This window comes from Salvelinus sp. IW2-2015, linkage group LG13 (assembly GCF_002910315.2).
Source record: "Salvelinus sp. IW2-2015 linkage group LG13, ASM291031v2, whole genome shotgun sequence".
Classification (NCBI taxonomy): Eukaryota; Metazoa; Chordata; class Actinopteri; order Salmoniformes; family Salmonidae; genus Salvelinus; species Salvelinus sp. IW2-2015.
The window spans coordinates 27,837,098-27,860,695 of NC_036853.1; the positions used below are offsets into that span (position 1 = coordinate 27,837,098).

At 42.8% G+C, this 23,598-nt stretch overlaps 2 protein-coding genes across 5 annotated transcripts in view; both read left to right on the plus strand.

The window, feature by feature from the left end:
* The window catches only part of ptprfa (protein tyrosine phosphatase receptor type Fa), a 461,575-nt gene extending 457,979 nt beyond the window's left edge, over window positions 1–3,596 (plus strand). Inside the window, exon 38 of the mRNA XM_070446207.1 lies at window positions 214–3,596. Coding sequence (XP_070302308.1) covers window positions 214–282 — 69 coding nt within the window. The 3' untranslated portion in view covers window positions 283–3,596. The remainder of the gene's footprint in view (window positions 1–213) is intronic.
* Window positions 3,597–4,604: 1,008 nt separating this feature from the next.
* The window catches only part of LOC111972383 (lysine-specific demethylase 4A), a 64,135-nt gene continuing 45,141 nt past the window's right edge, over window positions 4,605–23,598 (plus strand). Inside the window, exons 1-5 of one of the 4 annotated variants that reach the window (XM_023999430.2) lie at window positions 4,605–4,734; window positions 8,454–8,557; window positions 18,669–18,827; window positions 18,953–19,128; window positions 22,990–23,104. In XM_023999430.2, coding sequence (XP_023855198.1) covers window positions 8,525–8,557; window positions 18,669–18,827; window positions 18,953–19,128; window positions 22,990–23,104 — 483 coding nt within the window. In that variant the 5' untranslated portion in view covers window positions 4,605–4,734; window positions 8,454–8,524. Of the gene's footprint in view, window positions 4,735–5,216; window positions 5,322–8,453; window positions 8,558–8,696; window positions 8,759–18,668; window positions 18,828–18,952; window positions 19,129–22,989; window positions 23,105–23,598 lie in introns of those variants that run through there. The other 3 variants (XM_023999431.2, XM_023999432.2, XM_023999433.2) reach the window with 3 other exon arrangements.

A 23,598-nucleotide genomic window follows, 5' to 3' on the forward strand; every position in this document is an offset into this window, starting at 1 on the left:
AAATATTTACTAAATAAACTAATATAAAAAGTAACACAATAAAATAACAATAACGAGGCTATATACAGGGGGTACTGGTACCGAGTCAATGTGCGGTGGTACAGGTTAGTCGAGGTAATTTGTACATGTAGGTCGGGGTAAAGTGGCTCTATTCGTTATTGTAGATCACTCTCTTGACCGACACTGCTCTGCCCCTCTTTGTTTCCCTCCCAGGACCAGTACCAGTTGTGCTACAGGGCAGCTCTGGAGTACCTTGGCAGCTTTGACCACTATGCAACATAATCACTCTCAGAATGCACTGGGACTCCTGGGGTTCCGGAGCGCCGCCAGTGTCCCTTCTGAGCCATATACACCCTGCTGACAAAGTCCAGAAACTGCCTGAGGGGAGAAGGGAGAGGGGGAGGGGTGAGGAGGAGAGGGAGAGAGCACAAGTCTGACTGGGCGACCTTCAATCAGGTGGAGCAGTACTCCTGGACTGACTGGCATAATAAACCTGCTTTAAAACCCTCCACTACTAAAATCTACCCCCCAAGAAATTATCTAAATGCTTCAGTGTGCTTCATTCTGACGTCTCTATACGTAATGCACACACCATAAAATCACTATTTCTGCCTCCTACTACTGCTGATATAGAAACGGTTATTTTTCTGCTTTTATTATGCATCAACATCAATATTATTACCCATTATAAGTATGTGATTATTATTATTTTGAATTTATTTTCTAATCATTTATACTCTGGTTATTTTCTGTCTAACGTGTCTTATTTTAAATTAATTACTTGTCTTTTTTTGCACAAGGGACATTAATTTTTAACATGCTCCGAGTTATTCTTAATACTGGAGACATATGCACACTCAGAGCTGCTAATAATAATTTAATTTTTTACCATAATTATAATATTCTAAAGTTCGCTATTCTCTGGTCGTATTCAGTGGTATATGGGGGACAATCTTTTATACGCCTTTCCACTTCCTGGTACTTTACAAAATGACTAGCCATCTCCACAAAAAGAGATAAAACACATACACCAGAGTTAGTGGACTACTATAAAATAAACCTATATACAGTGCATTTGGAAAGTTCACACCCCTTGACTTTTTTCACATTTTGTTACGTTACAGCCTTATTCTAGAATGGAATAAATTGTCCCCCCATCAGTCTACACACGATACCCCATAATGACAAAGCAAAAACAGGTTTGTGGAAATGTTTGCAAATGTATATAAAAAAAACAGAAACAGACCATTTAAATAAGTATTCAGACCCTTTACTAAGTACTTTGTTATAGCACCTTTGGCAGAAATTACAGCCTTGAGTCTTCTTGGGTATGACGCTACAAGCTTGGCACACCTGTATTTGGGGTGTTTCTCCCATTCTTCTCTGCAGATTCAAGGACATTCAGAGACTTGTTCCGAAGCCACTCCTGCGTTGTCTTGACTGTTTGCTGAAAGTCGTTGTCCTGTTGGAAGGTGAAGCTTCGCCCCAGTCTCAGGTCTTCATCAAGGATCTCTCTGTACTTTGCTCCGTTCATCTTTCCCTCGATCCTGACAAGTCTCCCAGTCCCTGCCGCTGAAAAATATCTCCACAGCATGATGCTGCCACCACGCATCACCGTAGGGATGGTACCAGGTTTCCTCCAGATGTGACACTTGGCATTCAGGCCAAAGAGTTCAATCTTGGTTTCATCAGACAAGAGAATCTTGTTTCTTATGGTCTGAGAGTCCCTTAGGTGTCTTTTGGCAAACTCCAAGCAGGCTGTCATGAGCCTTTTACTGAGGAGTAGCTTCCGTCCGACCACCTTACCATAAAGGTCTGATTGGCGGAATCCTGTAGAGATGATTTTCCTTCTGAAAGGTTCTCCCATCTCCACAGAGGAACTCTGGAGCTCTGTCAGGGTGACCATTGGCTTCTTGGTCACCTCCCTGACTAAGGCCCTTCTCTGAAACAGAGCGGTGCGGGGGAGGGGGGCCATAATCAACATCAAGGTCTTCAGAGCCCGGGGAACAGTGTGCTAACTGCCTTGTTCAGGGGCAGAACGACAGATTTTTCCTTGTCAGCTCGGGGATTCAATCCAGCAACCTTTTGGTTACCGGCCCAACACTCTAACCACTAGGCTACTTGCCAAATGATGGAGGCCACTGTGTTCTTGGGAACCTTCAATGCTGCAGATATTTGTTGGTACCCTTCCCCAGATCTGTGCCTCAACACAATCCTGTCTCGGAGCTCTATGGACAATTTCTTCGACCTCATGTCTTGGTTTTTGCTCTGACATGCACTTTCAACTGTGGGACCTTATATGGACAGGTGTGCGCCTTTCCAAATCATGTCCAATCAATTGAATTTACCACAGGTGGAGTCCAATCAAGTTGTAGAAATATCTCAAGGATGATCAATGGAAACAGGATGCAGCTGAGCTCAATGTTGGTCTCAGACTGTAGGAAAGGGTCTGAATACTTATGTAAATAAGGTATTTCTGTTTTTTAAACAGAATAAATTTGCAAAAAAATCWAAAAATCTGTTTTCGCTTTGTTATTATGGGGTATTGTGTGTAGATTGATTAAATTATTTATTTATTTATTTAATTGATTTGAGAATAAGGCTGTAACGTAACAAAATGTGAAAAAATCTGAATACTCTCTGAGTCTGAATACTTTCCAAATGCACTGTATGGTTAAAAAACTGAATAGGCTAATCTTGATGACGTTTGAAAAATCTGCCATGTACAGATTCCCAATAACTGTTTACTGTGATTTTCTCAATGCCTGTCGCTCAAAGAGCTCCGGTTCAAACTCTAGACACAGCGAAAGAAATACAGAAAACTACCGGTACATGGAAAAGTTGTTTGTTCTGTAACAGCACCCTTAGCTGTTACATCCAGGTAGGTCGAGCCTGGCCTGAGGTCGACTGAACCAAACCATCACTCCCGAAAGTCACAGAGGAACTGGGACCCTGGCTCTGGTCTGATCTGACAAGCTATACCTAGTTTGGAGAAGCAGACATACAGAGCTCCACATCACAGACTAATGTACAGCCCCAACAATAACCATCCTATGAGAAGTGTTGAAGTGTCCAGACAGACAGTTATTCATCCATGTATTTCTGATTACCCTTCTGATTCTGATTCTGAACTATGAACTGCACATGTCCATCTGCAAATGACTGGTCCTTCTCCCAATGACTGGCCAGCTCTGTAGATACAGTAACTGACAACAACCCAGATGAACAGTCTCTTCTGACTGTCACTGACTTTACATCCATGGTATAACTGCTGTACTATACTGTATTATCTCCTCACTGTGGTACAGAAGGAAATTCTCCTGTAACACAAAGAAGCAGCATCAATGTACAGTGGAGGATCTCTACCTTATAGTCAAGCTTTTCTTTCTTAAGTGGTACTATAGAATTGCAAAATGAGGTGAATTTGGATTTAGTGGGCCCGGAAGAATGGACTACAAAACAGTATTCATTTCACTTTGTCTTCGAATAGTGTCGTAGGGGTTCAATCTTTTTTCTATTTGTTAATAAAAAGGAGAGGGAAAAAATGTTGCAAAAACCTTGATGTTAATAAAGTTGAATAATTTGGTTTTTTATAATGTGGTGGTTGTATGGCTCTTTTTTGTCTATGTTGTGGATTTTCCATGTACTGTCCTGTGTTGAGATTTGCCCGTACCCTGCACAAACATGCAGTCACAACTCACACACACACACACACACACACACACACACACACACACACACACACACACACACACACACANACACACACACACACACACACACACACACACACACAGTACCCCTCTCTTCCCACCCCCATCCGTCCATGGACCTGCTCCCCCTTTATCCATCCCCTTGCCAGTACAACAGATTGTGGTGGATACCCCTCCAGCCACTGCCTGTGCTGTGTCCATGGATTGCCTGGACACTGCTATACAGCCACTCTGTCCTGACAGAACCCCTGGAATATTATGGTCACAAAATGGCATAAACAATGAATTGTGGTTTACAGTAGTCAGTAGGTACCAGCATTGTGACTAGGAGGATGTTGAGAATTGTTCAGATCTACAGTAACAGTTCGACATGTCAAATCATGTCGCCAAATACAACAGGTGTAGACCTTACAGTGAAATGCTTACTTACAGACTCCAACCAACAGTGCAATTTCTAAAAAAAATATTTAAAAAAAGGTATTAGGTGAACAATGTTAGGTGACATGTTAGGTAAACTCCAGGTTCCAAAGAGGAATACTCACTGTGTTGAACATAAAGATAATACAATTTACATGATTGATTCTTCAGCACTCATAAACCAGATTCAGTTGCTAAATCATATTTTAAATTGTGGAAAAAACAGATCACGGAAAGACTACAGTTTTAGGATTTGGTATTTTTACAGAGAAATGAGATGTCCTAAAATGACTGAGACTTAATCATTTTTCTTTACATCATCCAACTTTTTAATGATTTATARCATATTAATAGGCTACGATTTGCAGGGCCAGAGTAATATAACAAGGCGGAGTCATAGCGAAATAGTGCATTTTGATTAGTCTCGGTTGAGCGTTGGATACGCCCTCATTAATCTTTGTGCACAAACACGCACTGAGCATGCGTGCGACACTGGGTAACTTAATGGAGGACAATCTTTCCTGCCCATGGTGAATTGTGAACAAATAATCTTCTGCTTTTGGAGATTTTGAAGTAGCAATCACTCATTACTTGGTCGTCAAGCGTAAGTTAGTATTTTAAACAAAAAAATGTGTTTGCTTTTAAGTAGCTAACTACTGATAAGTAATGTTGCTGAAAATGGTCTGCGCTCTTAGTCAAAGCTACGTTAGCGTAACGTACTAACTAACTAACGTTACTTGCTTTTCAAAGTTGTAACGTTATCAGTTGTTGCGTTATCCTTAACATGTTTGTCAGTATGACTTGATACAACTAGTATTACTTTGTCTTTGCTATAGTTGAAATACATTATTAAGTAAACAATTATTAATTTGGCTAGGTTTGTAAGGGATCTTGCTAACGTTCTTTTCTGGGGGTTAGGTGACAACACTGGGCCCGTCGTTAAATGACTTGGCATTCAACCAATCACAAATTTAGGAATTCATTTCATCAGGATTTCGTCCAATCTAAAAGGGGCCAAGAACTTCGCAATGCCCTGACGTTAGCTGTCTTGAGGAATATTAGCATGCTAGCTTTCTTATGTTGTAGGAAGGAAAAGTTAAGACAACAACACAACAACGTTAGCATCATACGAAGCTAGCCACTATCTCACGGAGGAGATCAGCATTTAGTAAAAGACTGGCTTACTGCGAGGTAACGMTAACTAGCTAATTTTAGCTAACTGTCTCGTTTAAATTTGAGTTTTGTTGTTGATATTAACGTTAGGCATTTGTCAGTACCTAGTTACTACAGCCACAAAGTCAAAATGACTGTATCGTAACAAGTCATTAAAACAAACATTTGCTTTTTGGTCTTAATTGAAGGTTAGGCATAAGGTTCACAGTTGGTAAGGTTCGCTTTAAAATAAAATGTTTAGAAGATACATTTTAGAAATAGGCGGGGTTCATGACTTTGGCTGTGGTAACTAGTGACGACCGGCATCTAGCTAGTTAACTAGCTAGTATGCCAAGAGCTAACTTTAACTAGCTAACGTGTCGTTAGCATTCTGAACTGAAGTAATTTCACGACATTATCTACCTGGCCCCACAATATGTATATTTCTTCTGTGTTTTTGTGTGATGATAGTATACACTTCTGTAGTTGCCATAGTAGTAATGTTAGCCTAAGCAGAGAGCTCCTGTAAATATGTACATGTACGTTTTTTTAATCAGCAGTTTTGTTTTTGATAACATTGAGTTTTTTTGCATATTTCTGGTAGTTTTGACCCACAGATGTGCAGATGGACTGGCAGGTAAAGTCATTATGGCTCAGCTAGCTACTTTACCTGGCTAATTGTTTCTGTTCAATGATGCATCTGGACACTGTAGCAGCTTCTTTTGTTTCACCTGTCTGCTGGTTCCTGATCTTTTGAAAATATCAATTGAAGAGTCACCTGAAGCTTGAGAGGAACGGAAGCTGCAGCAAAGCAGTGGTCACCAAACTTTTCTGAGTCAATATCACTTTCTTAGTCAAAGTGCAAGCTGAGATCCACCGCTTATATTTTTGTGGAACATTACATAAAAGTAATCCTATGCAACATTAAGCTATTAAAAACAGTACTGTAGCAATGAGGTTTGTGTAGTTGGCTATAGGCCCAATATGTTATCACTGCATATTGGCTTTGCTCGAATTGTCCTGCCAATGCATTTTTCGTTTATATTAAAACATTTAAGGTAGGATATATGATCTCAGTTGTTGTTGCATTATGAGGCACAGCGGAGTGAGCACAGTTAAATAATTTGCTTTATTTTACTGGGCTGATGGTGCCTGCATCTGATGGTCAGTCTCAGCTGAGGGAGAGAGCAGCAGACAGATGAGGGTCCGCCGCTCAACGTCCCTCCGCTCTCCCTTTCCTCTTCTGACACTTACCAAAAATGGACACTGTGTTCCAGCTGATGGCGAAACTTAGTTGCACTGCGTTATTTCTGCCTCATGAACAAATTCATGCTGTTACTCCTATGAACAGAGAAATTGAAATGTTCCTTGATATTAAAAAAGTTGCTAATAATAAAAATGAAATCCTATTGATGCACATTTCTACTCGTTCATTAGATGCAATGCTGGTTGTAGCARGATGAATGTACATTTTATGGCTTATAAAATTATTGACAGTGCTGACTAAGAACTTTAAACATGAACTCACTCAAAAACAGCTGTTCTTTGCGTCTCTCCCTAGTCTAGGGCTGACCCCATTTAGTCAACTGGCCGGTCGATGGGCTGTATTTAAAAAATATATTTTTGCCATTATTTAACTAGGCAAGTCAGTTAAGAACAAATAATTTTTTACAATGATGGCCTAGGAACAGTGGGTTAACTGCTTTGTTCAGGGACAGAACAACAGATTTTTACCTTGTCTGCTCAGGGATTTGATCTTSCATCCTTTCGGTTACAAGTCCAATGCTCTAACCACTAGGCTACCTGCTGCCCRAGGTTGATGGGCTGTTGGTCGACCAATATTTACTGCCTTGTTCAGGGACAGAACAACAGATTTTTACCTTGTCTGCTCAGGGATTTGATCTTGCAACCTTTCGGTTACAAGTCCAACGCTCTAACCACTAGGCTACCTGCTGCCCCAGGTTGATGGGCTGTTGGTCGACCAATATTTTTTTGTTGAGCAGTTGCAAAAAATATTTATTTTATGGCACCTCTTGATTGATGACTGTCCCAGTGGACTAATCCATTGCGGAGGCCGCGGGATGGCACATGAATATCAACAGTAGTACATATACCGTTAATTCCCATTTGCAGAGTTGTCAATTTTATTAATTGTGTTTGGTTTGGAGCGCTTCTTTCAATGTTGAGTAAGGACGCGGACCTGTTTACGCATAGAAGTAGGCCTAGGCTACCTGGCCTGCGCGCAAATGTAGGCTTATAAATGTGCCCTTTTGGAGATCTGAACTAACCACCACTAATGAGCTTCTCCAAGTAATCTTTTCTTCACCTCAAACGGCAAGTAAACAGTCTGTTTTTACATCCATTGAGAATGACAGTAGTTCTTCAATGTCGCCTATTTTAATAATCTTTCCAGCTAGCTTCCTTTCCTATCAGTGTGAAAAGTGAAGAAAAAAAACGTCATCCTCTGATCCGGTGGAGACATCATAATAGGCCTACCRGATTGACTTTTTATCCCTTGTGCAAATAGCCTACAGCTGTGTCTGTRTGGAGCTCACTGGCCTGGGAAACTCTGAGGGCCCAGGATATACAATGTTGCAAGTTTGTTAGCACATTTTAGGCTTGCACATTTAAAGTTCCTTGCAGACAGGCCATGATATTTATTTGTATTAGTATATTTTCTACCTGCAGGCTGCTATGTTTTTATTTGTTGGCATTATGTAGSCAATTTTCTTTACATAGTTGGCAATAGAAGTTAGAAGTTTTTTTTTCTTGATTTTTCTTAATCTCTGGCTCGAGTCATTTGTGTGTCTTAAGCTCAATAGTTGATTTTATTTAAARGTGGAAAAATACACATTTATAAATTGACAAGTAGGTTGGTCGAAACAACAGACAACTTTAAATTTGTCGGGGACAGCCCCTARTCTAATCATGGTTTTGAAATCTCTTTGCTGTAGCTTTCTTTTACACCTGCTTCATTATTGTAGACGCGGTAATCTGAGCTATCCGATTGGCAGAGTTTGTACCTTCAGACACACGAAATGGTTCAAAATKGGAACACTTCCCCTACTCGGCGCTCAGGGCAGCAGATTGGGTGCACCTACCACCAACTACGATAATTATTTTTATAAAAAAAAAAAAAAGCTTTATTGTTTTTTTGTGTTTTTTTTACAGAAATGTTTGGCGATCGATTAGAAATGCTTTGGAGATAGACCAGTCGATTGCGATCGACCYGTTGGTGACCAATGGAGGAAAGGAATGCAGTACTGAGACAGAAGGTTCGTAGTGAGAACAACTGACTACTACTCTGAACTGTATGTGGTGAGCTTTCCGGTGCCCAGAGCTGCTGAGGCATCACCTAAGTGGGTGCCATACATTGTGAAGGAGGAGGTCCAGTAGCTACACGACTCAGGCTGGTTCCCAGAMTAGCCCTCTACATCAGTGTTTCCCAACCGGGGTACGTGGGCAGTCCCCAGTGGGTACGTGGGAAGATAAAAAATTAAATATGTTTTTTAAAAATGTAGCAAAAAAAAAAAAATTACATTTACTTAAATCTTAATTGGTAGGAAAACATTTACTGAGGTGTGAAATTAATGGGTATTTTATATTTATAGGCCTACTTTTTTACTTAAGTTTCGCTGCGTGTGCATTGCGCCAAGTGCAGGTGATCCTTTGTTCCATGCGCTAGAGTGTCTGCTGCTGTTTATCCTCACAGAAACTATGATTTGATAAAACAGCAGCTGATGCACTGAAGACTGTACCATTGTCAAATAACACAGTGTGCCGTAGGATCGATTACATGGGCGTTGATATTGTTGATCAAGTGGTAGAAAAAATAATTCCGGTCCATTTTCTCTGCAGTTGGACGAATCGACTTATGTCAGTGGAAGCTCAGTTGATTGCGTTTGTGCGATACAGAAACATTTTGGAAATGAATGAGCACATTCTGTTCTGCAAGACCGGGAGAACTGCAGGTGTGGATGGTTTTCACGTTGTTGATGTTTTGAGTGACGCAGTGAAAGTGATTAACTTTATCCAGTCCAGGCCTCTGAATTACAGACTGTTTGAAAGGCTCTGTGATGACAGTGGGAATGAGCACCAGCAGCTACTGCTTCACACTGACGTCCGTTAACTATCCAGAGGGAAAATGCTAGAGGCTTTTTGAGCTGCGCGCCAAAGGAAGTGATTTGTCTGAGCACTCACACCCCATTGTGGCTGTGTTCGAGGACACCCGCCTTGCCTATCTTGCTGATGTGTTCAGCACACTGAACAACCTGAGTCTTATTCTGCAAGGTAAAGACACACACATTCTAAACATGTATGACAGTGTGTGGATTCATGAAGAAAATTAAACTCTAGGAAAGGAAATGTGAAGATGGGGATGTAAGTTGTTTCCAGCAGCTTGACCCCTACCTTTCTACAGGTGATGTTGACAGAGCTCCTATGGTGCAAATGGTAAGCTCACATTTATCCAAACTCAGTGAGTTCAACTCTTACTTCCCTGACATTGATAACAAGTCTCCCAAACCTGACCCTTTTTTTTTTTTTTTTTGTAAAACGTACGCCTACTCTATGAATCACGTCGGTCGCATGGGCGTGAGGGGGTACTTCAGGCAGGTCAGTGTTTTTATGATGTACCTGTATTGCTTGTTTGTTTTTTGCGTTTGAAGTGATTTGAGGTTATCAAACGCGCTATAGATTTCAATTTCATTATTATATAACGTTAGGGGGTGAAGCTATTGCAAGTGCTAATAAAGTGTAACTGTTAAATGCTGAGATTGCATTATTAGATCATTAGCTAGTTAGTTTCCTTGGTAGGATGAACTTTGTGGGTGTGTGTGAAACCTTACTCCTCAGCCTGAAGTGTCCCCACTTGCACCGCCGAATTGCTAGCTTTTCGTGTGGCACCATCTGGTAAGAGCACATCAGGAGGGCAGTGATGTGTGCTTGCAAGGCAGAGGTCCTGAGTTCGCGCTAGGTATGGGCCAAATCGGAAGGAAGTGGTACTCGCTAAGCAAGCAGTGTTACGTCGTTTACACAAACAGTAGGGGGCGACAGGTGGTCGAGACTGTATATGTTATCAACGATGCAATTCCACAGTAGCTACAGTCCATTAATTATTCCTGATATAATTTATACAGAGGCAAAATTCACAAATGCRATAGCACAACGGCAGAGTCATGTCTTAAGTGTAAAACTAACAGTGACTTAATGATGCATGCCTTCTGGGAATGCTATGAAGTCAAAGTTATGGGCAGAATTAGAAAGTTGGTAGACAGAAGTTTTACAATATAAATATACTTTTTAATCTATCGGCATATTTCAAGACATGGGTGAGGGTGTGGTGAGATGCACAATGGGTTGGACTATACTTTTCTCGTCGCTCATTTTGAAAACTTTTGTTTAAAAACTCAATCAAATGACCCTCAATTGTTAAGACAATGCACTATTTAAAAAATGTGCTACAGAGAGAAACAGAATAGAGAAATTTGAGGTCATATGGCATAGTCTTACAAGCACTAGAAGTTGAAACGGTGGGGACGTGGGTCTGAGCAYGAGTTGTCAGCAATGTTTGTCTATTGTCTTGTCTCTATGGTTTCTATTGTTAAAAAAAAAAAAATTACCAAAATAAATGCAAATTATTCCTGATAACTAGACCCATGTGAGAAGACCTCAAACTTAAAGTAAAAAAATCAGACCAAAAACACTAAATATGTGAACAATGTTTTTGTTTAATTTTGGCGTTTAAAATAAGGTTGGTAGCAACATAGAAAATCTCTTGTGGAAATCTGTTGCAGCTCAAATTGACTACAAAATCTGCAATGCAATGCCCTCTATGGTTGGGCTGGCTAGCAAGCAAACATAGCTACACACAATAATACCAAGGACGAGATCAGCATGTAACGTAGCTAGTTAGTGCAGTTTAGGCGATTTTACAGCTATAAAGCTAGGAGTCTACAATCTCACCATGGTCAATCTGCAAATCGATGTGCCTCACAGGATGGACTCTGACATTCGCAACGGCAGATATACTTTTGAAGAGATGGGGAAATGTTGCCCATMCTACGTCAAAGGGTCGCGCGGTACATTCTGGGCGATTCTGGTAAAAGAAACGCGCTCCTTGTGACAATTCAAATTTTCTCACAAGCGCCAAATACAACAGGTGTGAAATGCTAACTTACACGTCCTTAACCAACCATTGCAGTTCACATAACAATAATGATGCTATATACAGGGGGGTACCAGTACCGAGTAAATGTACAGGTAGTCGAGGTAATTTGTACATGTAGGTAGGAGTAAAGTAACTATGCATAGATAAACAGTGAGTAGCAGKAGTGTAAAAACAAAGGGGGGTGGTGTCAATGTAAATAGTCCGGGTGGCCATTTGARTAATTGTTCAGCAGTCTTATGGCTTAGTGGTAGAATCTGTTAAGGAGCCTTTGACAATTTTTGGGGGCCTTCCTCTAACACCGTCTAGTATATAGGTCCAGGATGGCAGGAAAGCCTGGCCCCAATGACGTACTGGGCAGTACGCACTACCCTCTGTAGTGCCTCACGGTTGGATGCCGAGCAGCCGCCATACCAGGCGGTGAAGCAAATGGTCAGGATACTCTCGATGGTGCTCTCGATGATGTAGAACTTGAGYATCCGGGGACCCATGACAAATCTTTTCAGTCTCCTGAGGGGAGAAAGGTGTTGTCGTGCTTGTCTTGGTGTGTMTGGACCATGATAGCTTGTTGGTGATGTGGACACCAAGGAACTTAACTCTCGACCCGCTCTACTGCAGCACCGTCGATGTTAATGGGMGCCTGTTTGACCCTCCTTTTCCTGTAGTCCATAATCAGATCCTTTGTCTTGCTCACGTTGAGGGAGAGGTTGTTGTCCTGGAACCACACTGCCAGGTCTCTGACCTCCCTATAGGCTGTCTTGTCGGTGATCAGGCCTACCACTGTGGTGTCAGCAAACTTAATGATGGTGTTGGAGTCGTGCCTGGCCATACAGTCATGGGTGAACAGGGAGTACAGGAGGGAACTAAGCACATACCCCTGAGGGGCCACAGCGTTGAGAATCAGCATGGCAGATGTGTTGTTGCCTACCCTTACCACCTGGGGGTGGCCCTTCAGGAAGTCCAGGATCCAGTTGCAGAAGGTGTTTAGTCCCAGGGTCCTTAGCTTAGTGATGAACTTTGTGGGAACTATGGTGTTGAACGCTGCACTTTAGTCAGTGAACAGCACTCTCACACAGGTGTTCCTTTTGTCTAGGTGGGAAAGGGCAGTTTGGAGTGCAATTGAGATTCRTTCATCTGTGGATCTGTTGGGGCGGTATGCGAATTGGATTGGGTCAAGTGTTTCTGGGATGATGGTGTTGATGTGAGCCATGACCAGCCTTTCATAGCACTTCATCGCTACCAACGTGAGTGCTACGGGGCAGAAGTAATTTAGACAGATTATCTTTGCTTTCTTGGGCACAGGGACTATGGTGGTCTGCTTGAAACATGTAGGTATTACAGACTCAGTCAGGGAGAGGTTAAAAGTGTCAGTGAAGACACTTGCCAATTGGTCCACTCATGCTCTGAGTACACGTCTTGGTAATCCGTCTGGTCTCGCGGCCTTGTGAATCAAATAAAAATMTACTGGTCACATACACATGGTTTGTAGATAATGCGAGTGTAGCGAGATGCTTGTGCTTCTAGTTCTGACCGTGCAGTAATATCTAACAAGAAATCAAACAATTCCTAACAATTTCACAACTACCTTATACAKACAAGTGTAAATGATTTGAATAAGAATATGGTCATATAAATATATGGATGAGCSATGGCCGTGCAGCATAAACAAGATGCAGTAGATGGTATAGAGTACAGTATATACATATGAGATGAGTAATGTAGGGTATGTAAACGTTATATTGTGGCATTGTTTAAAGTGACTAGTGACACATTTATTACATCCAATTTTTAATTATTAAAGTGGCTAGAGATTTGAGTCAGTATGTTGGCAGCAGCCACTCAATGTTAGGGATGGCTGTTTAACAGTCTGATGGCCTTGAGATAGAAGCTGTTTTGTGGTCTCTCAGTCCCAGCTTTGATGCACCTATACTGACCTCACCTTCTGGATGATAGCAGGGTGAACAGGCAGTGGCTCGAGTGGTTGGCCTTGATGATCTTTTTGGCCTTCCTGTGACATCGGATGATGTAGGTGTCCTGGAGGGCAGGTAGTTTGCCCCCGGTGATGCGTTGTGCAGACCTTACTACCCTCTGGAGAGCCTTACGGTTGTGGGCGGAGCAGTTGCCGTACCAGGCGATGATACAGCCCGACAGGAATGCTCTCGATTGTTTTAGATGACAAGACAKATTTCTTCAGCCTCCTGAGGTTGAAGAGGCGCTGTTGCGCCTTCTTCACCACGCTGTCTGTGAGGGTGGACCATTTCAGTTTGTCTGTGATGTGTATGCCGAGGAACGTAAAACTCTCCACCGTCTCCACTACTGTCCCGTTGATGTGGATAGGGGGGTGCTCCCTCTGCTGTTTCCTGAAGTCCACGATCATCTCCTTTTTGTTTTGTTGAGTGTGAGGTTATTTTCCTGGCACCACACTCCGAGGGCCCTCGCCTCCTCCCTGTAGGCCGTCTCGTCGTTGTAGTAATCAAGCCTACCACTGTAGTGTCGTCTGCTAACTTGATGATTGAGTTGGATGCGTGCATGGTCACGCAGTCATGAGTGAACAGGGAGTACAGGAGAGTGCTGAGAARGCACCCTTGTGGGGCCCCYGTGTTGAGGATCAGCGGGGTGGAGATGTTGTTTCCTACCTTCACCACCTAGGGACGGCCAMTCAGAAAGTCCAGYACCCAGTTGCACAGGGCGGGTTCGAGACCCAGGGTATCAAGCTTAATGACGAGTTTGGAGGGTACTATGGTGTTAAATGCTGAGCTGTAGTCAATGAACAGCATTCTTTCATAGTTATTCCTCTTGTTCAGATGGGTTAGGGCAGTGTGATTGCGTCGTCTGTGGACCTAATGTGGCGGTAAGCAAATTGGAGTGGGTCTTGGGAGTCTGGTAGGGTGGAGGTGATATGATCCTTGACTAGTCTCTCAAAGCACTTCATGATGACGGAAGTGAGTGCTACGAGGCGATAGTCGTTTKGCTCAGTTACCTTAGCTTTCTTGGGAACAGGAACAATGGTGGCCATCTTGAAGCATGTGGGGACAACAGACTGGGATAGGGATTCGTTGAATATGTCCGTAAACACACCAGCCAGGTGGTGTGTTCTGAGAACGCGGCTAGGGATGCCGTCTTGGCCGGCAGCCTTGCGAGGGTTAACACGTTTACATGTTTTACTCACGTTGGCTGCGGTGAAGGAGAGCCTGCAGGTTTTGGTAGCGGGCCGTGTCAGTGGCACTGTGTTGTCTTCAAAGCGAGCAAAGAAGTTGTTTAGTTGTCTGGGAGCAAGACGTCAGTGTCTACGACAGGGCTGGTTTTCTTTTTGTAATCCGTGATTGACTGTAGACCCTGCCACATACGTCTCCTGTCTGAGCCGTTGAATTGCGACTCTACACGGACTCTTAGATTGTTTGATTGCCTTGCGGAGGGAAATAGCTACACTGTTTGTATTCGGTCATGTTTCCGGTCACCTTGCCATGATTAAAAACAGTGGTTCACGCTTTCAGTTTTGCGCGAAAGCTGCCATCAATCCACGGTTTCTGGTTGGMGAAGGTTTTAATAGTCACCGTGGGTACAACATCACCGATGCACTTGCTAATAAACTCGCTCACCGAATCAGCGTATACATCAATGTTGTTGTCTGAGGCTATCCGGAACACATCCCAGTCCACGTGATTGATGCAATCTCGAAGCGTGGAATCGATTGGTCGGACCAGCGTTGAAGGGACCTGAGCACGGGTGCTTCCTTTTTTAGTTTCTGTCTATAGGTTGGGAGCAAGAAAATTGAGTTGTGGTCGGATTTGCCGAAAGGAGTTGTGGAAGTTAGAGTAGCAATGATCCAGAGTGCTGCCAGCCCAGGTCGTGCATTCGATACGCTGATAAAATTTAGGGTGCCTTGTTTTCAGATTAGCTTTGTTAAAATCTCCAGCTACAATGAATGCAGCCTCAGGATATATGGTTTCCAGTTTACATAGAGTCCAATGAAGTTCTTTCAAGGCCGTCGGTGTCTGCTTGGGAGGGATATACACGGCTGTGGTTATAATTGAAGAGAATTATCTTGGTACATAATGCGGTCGGCATTTGATTAAGGAATTCTAGGTCAGGTGAACAAAAGGACTTGAGTTCCTGTATGTTGTGATGATCACACCATGACTCGTTAATCATAAGGCATACACCCCCGCCATTCTTCTTACCAGAGCGATCTTTGTTTCTTTCGGCGCGATGCGTGAAGATACCGGGTGGCTGTACCGACTCTGTTAACATATCCCGAGTGAGCCATGTTTCCGTGAAACAGAGAATGTTACAATCTCTGAAAGGCAACCCTTGCTTGAATTTCTTCTACCAAGTTGTCAAGAGACTGGACATTGGCGAGTAGTATACTCGGGAGCGTCTAGCGACGTACCCGTCTACGGAGCCCGACTAGAAGACCGCTCCGTCTGCCCCTTCTGCGACGCTGTTGTTTTGGGTCGTCTAATGGGATCCGATCCATTGTCCTGGGTGGTGGTCCAAACAGAGGAACCGCTTCGTAGTCGTATTTCTGGTCGTAGTGTTGGTAAGTTGACGTTGCTCTTATAGCCAATAGTTCTTCCCGGCTGTATGTAATAAGACTTAAGATTTCCTGGGGTAACAGTAACAAATAATACATAAAAAAAACWAAATACTGCATAGTTTCCTAAGATAACGAAGCGACCATCTCTGTTGGCGCCTTATTGATGCAATCTTGACCTGTTTAAAGGTCTTGCTCATTTTGGCTACGGAGAGCGTGATCAGTCATCCGGAACAGCTGGTGCTCTCATGCATYCTTCAGTGTTGCTTGCCCTCGAAGCGAGCGTAAAAGGCATTAAGCTCGTCTGGTATCTCACGTCACTGGGAAGCTGTTGTTTGGGTTTCATTTGTAGTCCGTAATAGTTTGCAAACCCTGCCACGTCCGACCAGCTTCAGAGCCGGTGTAGTAGGATTCAATCTTAGTTCTGTATTGACGCTTTGCCTGTTTGATGGTTCGTCCGAGGGCATAGCGGCATTTATTATAAGCATCTGGATTAGTGTCCCTCTCCTTGAAAGCGGCAGCTCTAGCCTTTAGCTCTATGCGGATGTGCCTGTAATCCACGGCTTCTGGTTGGGGTATGTACGTACGGTCACTGGGGATGARGTTGTCGATGCTCTTATTGATCAACCCGSTGACTGAGGTGGTATACTCCTCAATGCCATTGGATYAATCCAGGAACATATTCCAGTTTGTGCTAGCAAAACCGTAGCGTAGCATCCGCATCATCTGACCACTTCCGTATTGAGCGAGTCACTGGTACTTTCTGTTTTAGCTTGTAAGCTGGAATCAGGAGGATAGAATTATGGTCAGATTTGACAAATCGAGGGAGCGCTTTGAATTCATCTATGTGTGTGGAGTAAAGGTGGTCTAGAGGTTTTTTAGTTTTCCTTTGGTTGCACATGCTGGTAGAAATGAGGTAAAACCGATTTGTTTGTCTGCATTAACGTCCATGGCCACTTGGAGCACTGCTTCTGGATGAGCATTTTCTTGTTTGTTTATTGGCTTATACAGCTCGTTATGTGCGGTCTTAGTGCCAGCATCGGTTTGTGGTGGTAAATAGACGGCTATGAATAACTGAAAAACTCTCTTGGTAGATTGTGTGGTCTACAGCTTATCATGAGGTACTCTACCTCAGGCAAGCAATACCTCGGTGTTTCTTTAATATTAGACATCGGTCACCAGCTGTTACTGACAAATAGACACACACCCCCACCCCTCGTCTTACCAGACGTAGCTGCTCTGTCCTGCCAATGCATGGAAAACACAGCCAGCTCTGTTTTCCGTGTTGTCGTTCAGCCATGACTCTGTGAAACATAATGTCGTTTTTAATGTCCCGTTGGTAGGACTAGTCTCGATCGTAGATCATCCAGTTTAATTTCCAGTGATTGCACGTTGGCTAAWAGAACGGATGGTAAAGGCGGTTTACCAACTCGACGACAAATTCTCACAGGGCACCCAGCCCTCCGCCCCCTGTATTTCCGTATTTTCTTCTCAGAGAAGCAGTATATCCTTCGCGTCGGACTCATTAAAGAAAAAAATATTCATCCAGTTCGAAGTCAGCAATCGCCTTTWATATTTTTTGTAATATTTTTTTTTTTAGCTTTTATTTAACTAGGCAAGTCAGTTAAGAAGAAATTCTTATTTACAATGACGGCCTAGGAACAGTGGGTTACCTTGTCAGCTCGGGGATTCGATCATGCAACCTTTCGGTTACTAGTCCAAAGCTCTAACCACTAGGCTACCTGCCGCTGTTGTGATGTTCAGAAGTTTATTTTCGGTCATAAGAGACAGTAGTAGCAGCAACATTATGTACAAAATAAGTTAGGCAATTTTGTCATTGTTTTCCTCATTGTTTATTTCGTTTGGAGCCCATAAAACAGCATTCATCCTCTCCGGCGCCATTCTTTTGACATCAAGAAGTGAATGTGAGACTATAGGGCGCATGAATTTCGTCAGCAAGAAGTATGACATTACAAATCTTTTCCGTGATGTGAGAATTTAACTTGCTATCTGTAGAGTCGTATAGCTTTGGAATCGTGACATTACGTACTTTCGAGGAAAATAGGCAAATTTTCGACACTGACTTTGAGAAGGGATTGCGTGAAGATTAGCTTAGCAACCGCGTGACGCAGCATGACAAGGTGAACGCGATTGGTTGACAGTCTGCTGGGTGGGTTGTTAGGAATCCAATGAATGAAGGAATGTATATCTCCTTTCTATAATATCGCTGACTGCGGCACCATGCAATGCACCCTGGACTAAGGAGGCAGGCAAATAGGAAAAATGTGCTAGACCCTCWGTTAAATTACACATTTCTTGAGGTAGGAATATCGCAAAAATATCAATGGCCCTTTCGAGAGAAGACGCCCTCCCGAGTTTTGACATCGGCCAATATTGAAATGTAAAATGTATGATGATTTCGCGATATAAGTCTTATTCCTATTAACTTTTATTTTAGTGAGAGCGACTGTTATGCATACCGGCTGGATTTCTGCCTGCTTGAACGCCAATATCTAAGATAAACATGAAATGACCCAGGGAATCGGTAGGACATCACTCAGAGATACACAAAAACAATATAACATTCAAGTCAGAGGTGAAGCATTGGCTATCAAAATGTGATGCAATTAACACAGACATTAGATCAACACTGAAAACACATGTTCTCTCTTGCTCTGATCTACAGACACTGGACAACTCCAGGATGGCATCAGACACTGCATCCCTGCAGACTCCTGGCTCCAAGATCATGACCTTTCACCCTTCCATGGAGGAGTTTAAGGACTTCAGCCGTTACATCGCCTACATGGAGTCACAAGGAGCTCACCGAGCTGGAATGGCTAAGGTTAGTGTGTGTTAGTGTGTGTTTCTGAAGATCATATYCATAAGCATTCATCATTCTATATCCCATTCTATAAAGAATACACTCTGCATAAATTAAGACAATGCTGTTTTGTGTGTGTGTTGCAGGTTATTTCACCCAAAGACTGGAAGCCCAGACGTACCTATGATGACATAGATGACCTGGTGATCCCTGCTCCTATACAGCAAGTGGTGACTGGCCAGTCCGGTCTCTTCACACAGTACAACATCCAAAAGAAACCCATGACCGTCCGAGAGTTCCGCAAGACTGCCAACACAGACAAGTGAGCTTTCACACTGTTAAACACAGTACTCATTTAACATAGTTATACACATGGTTGTAATATAGTACATACACATTTTTAACATAGTTCTACACATGGTACATGTTATAGGACACATGATGCATAGTTATAGAGTACACATGGTTGTAATATTGGTTTTATTTCTCAAAACACTGTTGAAGCCATGGATCACAGGCAACAGCCACACTGAGCTAAAGGCTAGAGCGGGACACTAATCCGTATGCTTATAAGAAATCCCACGTAGCCTATGTGAGCAAGACCTTTTAAACAGGTCAACATTCAAAAGGCTGCGGGCCCAGAAGTGTACTCCAAGCATTCGTGGACCAACTGGCAAGTGTCTTCACTGACATTTTCAACCTCTCCCTGACTGAGTCTGTAATACCTACATGTTTCAAGCAGACCAACATAGTCCCTGTGCCCAAGAAAGTGAAGGTAGCCTGCCTAAATGACGACTACCCCGTAGTACTCGCGTTGGTAGCCATGAGGTGCTTTGAAAGGCTGGTCATGGCTCACATCTACACCATCATCCCAGAAACCCTTGACCCGCTCCAATTCGCATACCGCCCCAACAGATCCACAGATGATGCAATCTCAATCCTACTCCACACTGCCTTTTCCCACCTGGACCAAGGACCGCCTACGGAAAGTATTCAGACCCTGGACTTTTTCTACATTTTGTTACATTACAGCCTTATTCTAAAATMTATTCAATAGTTTTTTRRCCCCTTAATCTACACAATTTTTTGCTAACTGATATTGCATTTACATAGGAATTCAGACCCTTTACTCAGTACTTTGTTGAAGCACCTTTGTCAGTGATTACAGCATTGAGTCTTCTTGGGTATGACGGTATTGTGTTATTGACTGTACGTTTGTTTATGTGTAAATCTGTTGTTTTGTTGCACTGCTTTGCTTTATCTTGGCCAGGTCAGTTATAAATGAGAACTTGTTCTCAACTGGCCTACCTGGTTAAATAAAGGTGAAATAAAGAAAAAAKATGCTGGCCCAACTATATTTGGGGAGTTTCTCCCAATCCTCTCAAGCTCGGTCAGGTTGGATGGGGAGCGTTGCTGCACAGCTATTTTAAAGGTTTCTCCAGAGATGTTTGATTGGGTTCAAGTCCGGGCTCTGGCAGGGCCACTCGATGACATTCAGAGACTTGTCCCGAAGATTCTCCTGCATTGTCTTGGCTGTGTGCTTAGGGTCGTTGTCCTGTTGGAAGGTGAACCTTCGCCCCAGTCTGAGGTCCTGAGCGCTCTGGAGCAGATTTTCATCAAGGATCTCTCTGTACTTTGCTCCGTTCATCTTTCATTCGATCCTGACCAGTCTCCCAGTCCCTGCCACTGAAAAACATCCCCACAGCATGATGCTGCCACCCATGCTTCAGCATAGGGATGGTGCCAAGTTTCCTCCAGACGTGATGCTTGGCATTCATGCCAAAGAGTTCAGTCTTGGTTTCATCAGACCAGAGAATCTTGTTTCTCGTGTCCTGTAGGTGCCTTTTGTCAAACTCCAAGCAGGCTGTCATTTGCCTTTTACTGAGGAGTGGCTTCCGTCTGGCCACTCTACCGTACAGGCCTGATTTGGTGGAGTACTGCAGAGATGGTTGTCCTTCTGGAAGGTTCTCCCATATCCACAGAAGTCTGGAGCTCTGTCYGTGACCATCAGGTTCTTGGTCACATCCCTGACCATGGCCCTTCTCCCCAAATTGCTCAGTTTGGCTGTGCGGCCAGCTCTAGCAAGAGTCTTGGTGGTTCCAAATGTCTTCCGTTTAAGAATGATGGAGGCCACTGTGTTCTTGGGGACCTTCAATGCTGCAGACATTTGTTTTGGTACCTTCACTAGATTTGTGCTGACACAATCCTGTCTCGGAGCTCTACGGACAATTCCTTCGACCTCATGGCTTGGTTTTTGCTCCAACATGCAATTGTGGGACAATATGTAGACGMGCGTGTGCCTTTCCAAATCATGTCCAATCAATTGGATTTACCACCGGTGGACCCTGAGCTCAATTTCGAGTCGCATAGCAAAGGGTCTGAATACTTACGTAAATAAGGTATGTTTTTAGTAAATTAGGAAATATATTGACTTGTTCTCGCTTTATCAATATGGGGTGTTGTGTTTGAGGACTTTTTCTTCTATCCATTTTAGAAAAAAGATTTAACGTAACAAAATGTGGAAAAGTCTAGGGGTATGAATACTTTCTGAATGCAGTGTGTATTTTTATTTTATTTGTAAATTATAAATAATGATACATTGCAGATTGTGTTTGAGCTAGTAAAGATGAGTTAATTGCATATCAGTTAATGGCTCAGCACTGCTACATAGTACATACGCCAAAGTAGGCTTGGGCCATATCCAGATTTTCATATCGTCATACCGTCCTCCTCATCCCTGGATTTACGGTATTACCGGCATGGACCACAAGGGGCGTCAAAGTTAGAGCATCCCACTGGGCCTCTATTACCAGAATGCTAACAAAATTAGCACAAACTAATAGTAACATTACATAGACAGCGTTTAGCTAAACGGTAACGAGCGAAAGCGAACATAACTAATTGCAAAGCCAGCTCAAAACTATGCAAGCATAGCTAGTAGCTACTGAATGTCATGTTTGGTGAGTTAGGACATTTCCAAGCAAAAGTGAGCGAGGAAAAAAAAATTGCAAATCAACAAAGTTGTGATGAATGCTCTTCTGTGTACACAGAGCAGAGGGTGAGAATGGAGGAGGAAAAACCGCTAGTAGGTAGCAAAGGGGGGGGGGAAATGGCAACTGTACGCATCTCCTCCAGAGCTTTTTTTAACTTCTGGCAGAAATCCATTATCTTATGGCAAACATTTAGCTATTGAATTTCATACAAGTGTAACTTCATCACCTCCTGTGCGTCGCACAACAGAGACTTGCCGATAGTTATAGAACGCTATGGACTCACCAGCTCCTGCTTTCTCCCGTTATGCTATTTACAAACAAACACGTGACTGGCTCAACTGCTCTGGGGAACTTCGTAATGTGATAGGTGAAATTAAGAACACAATCTGCTTTTTCTCTGTTGGGTTCTGAGAATATGAAATAAAAGTATTCATGTCACTGAGGGAGAGAGGGTAATGTTTACTTTGTCAGGATTTGTTGTTAGCCATCAGGGATTTTCTGGGAGAAGAGACAGTCTGGTACCAGTCACCATGACAGCCGTGAGTTGGAGGAGTGAGCACTTTGGGGCAGAGGTCAGGTCAAATGAAGTGAGGAAGAACAGGTATCACTAAAGTTCCCTCTAGCAACAGAGATGGCTGTTCAGATGTGTAGGAGGAGACTCCGCATTGGAGAAAGGGTTAAATATCAGTGCTTGTGTGAATATGTCGTCTGTTCAGCTGTTTGATCCTTTGAGAAGAATAAACTTGGTTTGAGCTTTCATAGTGTCTTGAGTTCTTACTGATAATTAGAACCTAACATCTAAGTATTGCAGAAGTTGACTGCAGGTATTAACTTAAAGTAGCTACAAATATTAAAATGTATTGGAAAAACTTCCAAGAAATGGTGTTGACAATATTGAAAAACCATCCTACACCGTTTTATGATATACCACCCAAGTTTACACCATAGACCTACAGTCACACAAGCTCAATCAGCAGATTTGAATTTAAAATGGAAAATGAATGTTTATGCAGCAAATGTTAGTGCATCGAACCGAATTGCGTCGATTRGTTCTTTAATCAAACCGAGTCGCACCAAATCGTTCCTGTATTGGAGCCCATGGCATGTATCTAGATCAGTATCGAATCGTCTTGAAAAGGAAATATATACAGCCCTACTTGTTTAGTTATCTTCTGTTACCTTTGTTGTAGGTTCTGTAACCCCCGATATGTGGATTTTGATGAGCTGGAGAGAAAGTTTTGGAAGAACCTGACTTTTAACCCCCCTCTCTATGGAGCGGATGTCAACGGAACACTCTATGATCCAGTGAGTGATTCCATCTCATTCCATGACCATTTCATGTTCTAATTCTATTTCAATAGACCATTCACTGTCATTAAACAAGCTTTTACTTTACCAATGTATTCTCCAAACATCAGCCCTCCATTTGGCTCCACTTCGGATTTGAACCCACAGCCTTCTGTTTAAATGTCAATGTCCTCACCCTTAAAGTTCCAAAACGTCCGTTTTTGTCTCAATATCAAATCATTTCTGGGTAACAATTAAGTATCTTGTGACTGTACAACTGATTGTTTTCTTGTGACCATTTTAATTGAAAACAAATAGCTTCTCAGCAAAGAGCAATTTCTCAAGCAAGAATTCTTCTAGGATTGTCTGGGAGTGGTCTGAGTGGGGAGCGAAACTGAAAACTGCTGTTATTGGATTGGAACTCTTATTGGTCTATTAACAAATTTAACGCCAGGTGATGTCACCAGCAGGCCAAAACTCCATCCCACCACAACAGGCTTACATTTCAGGCT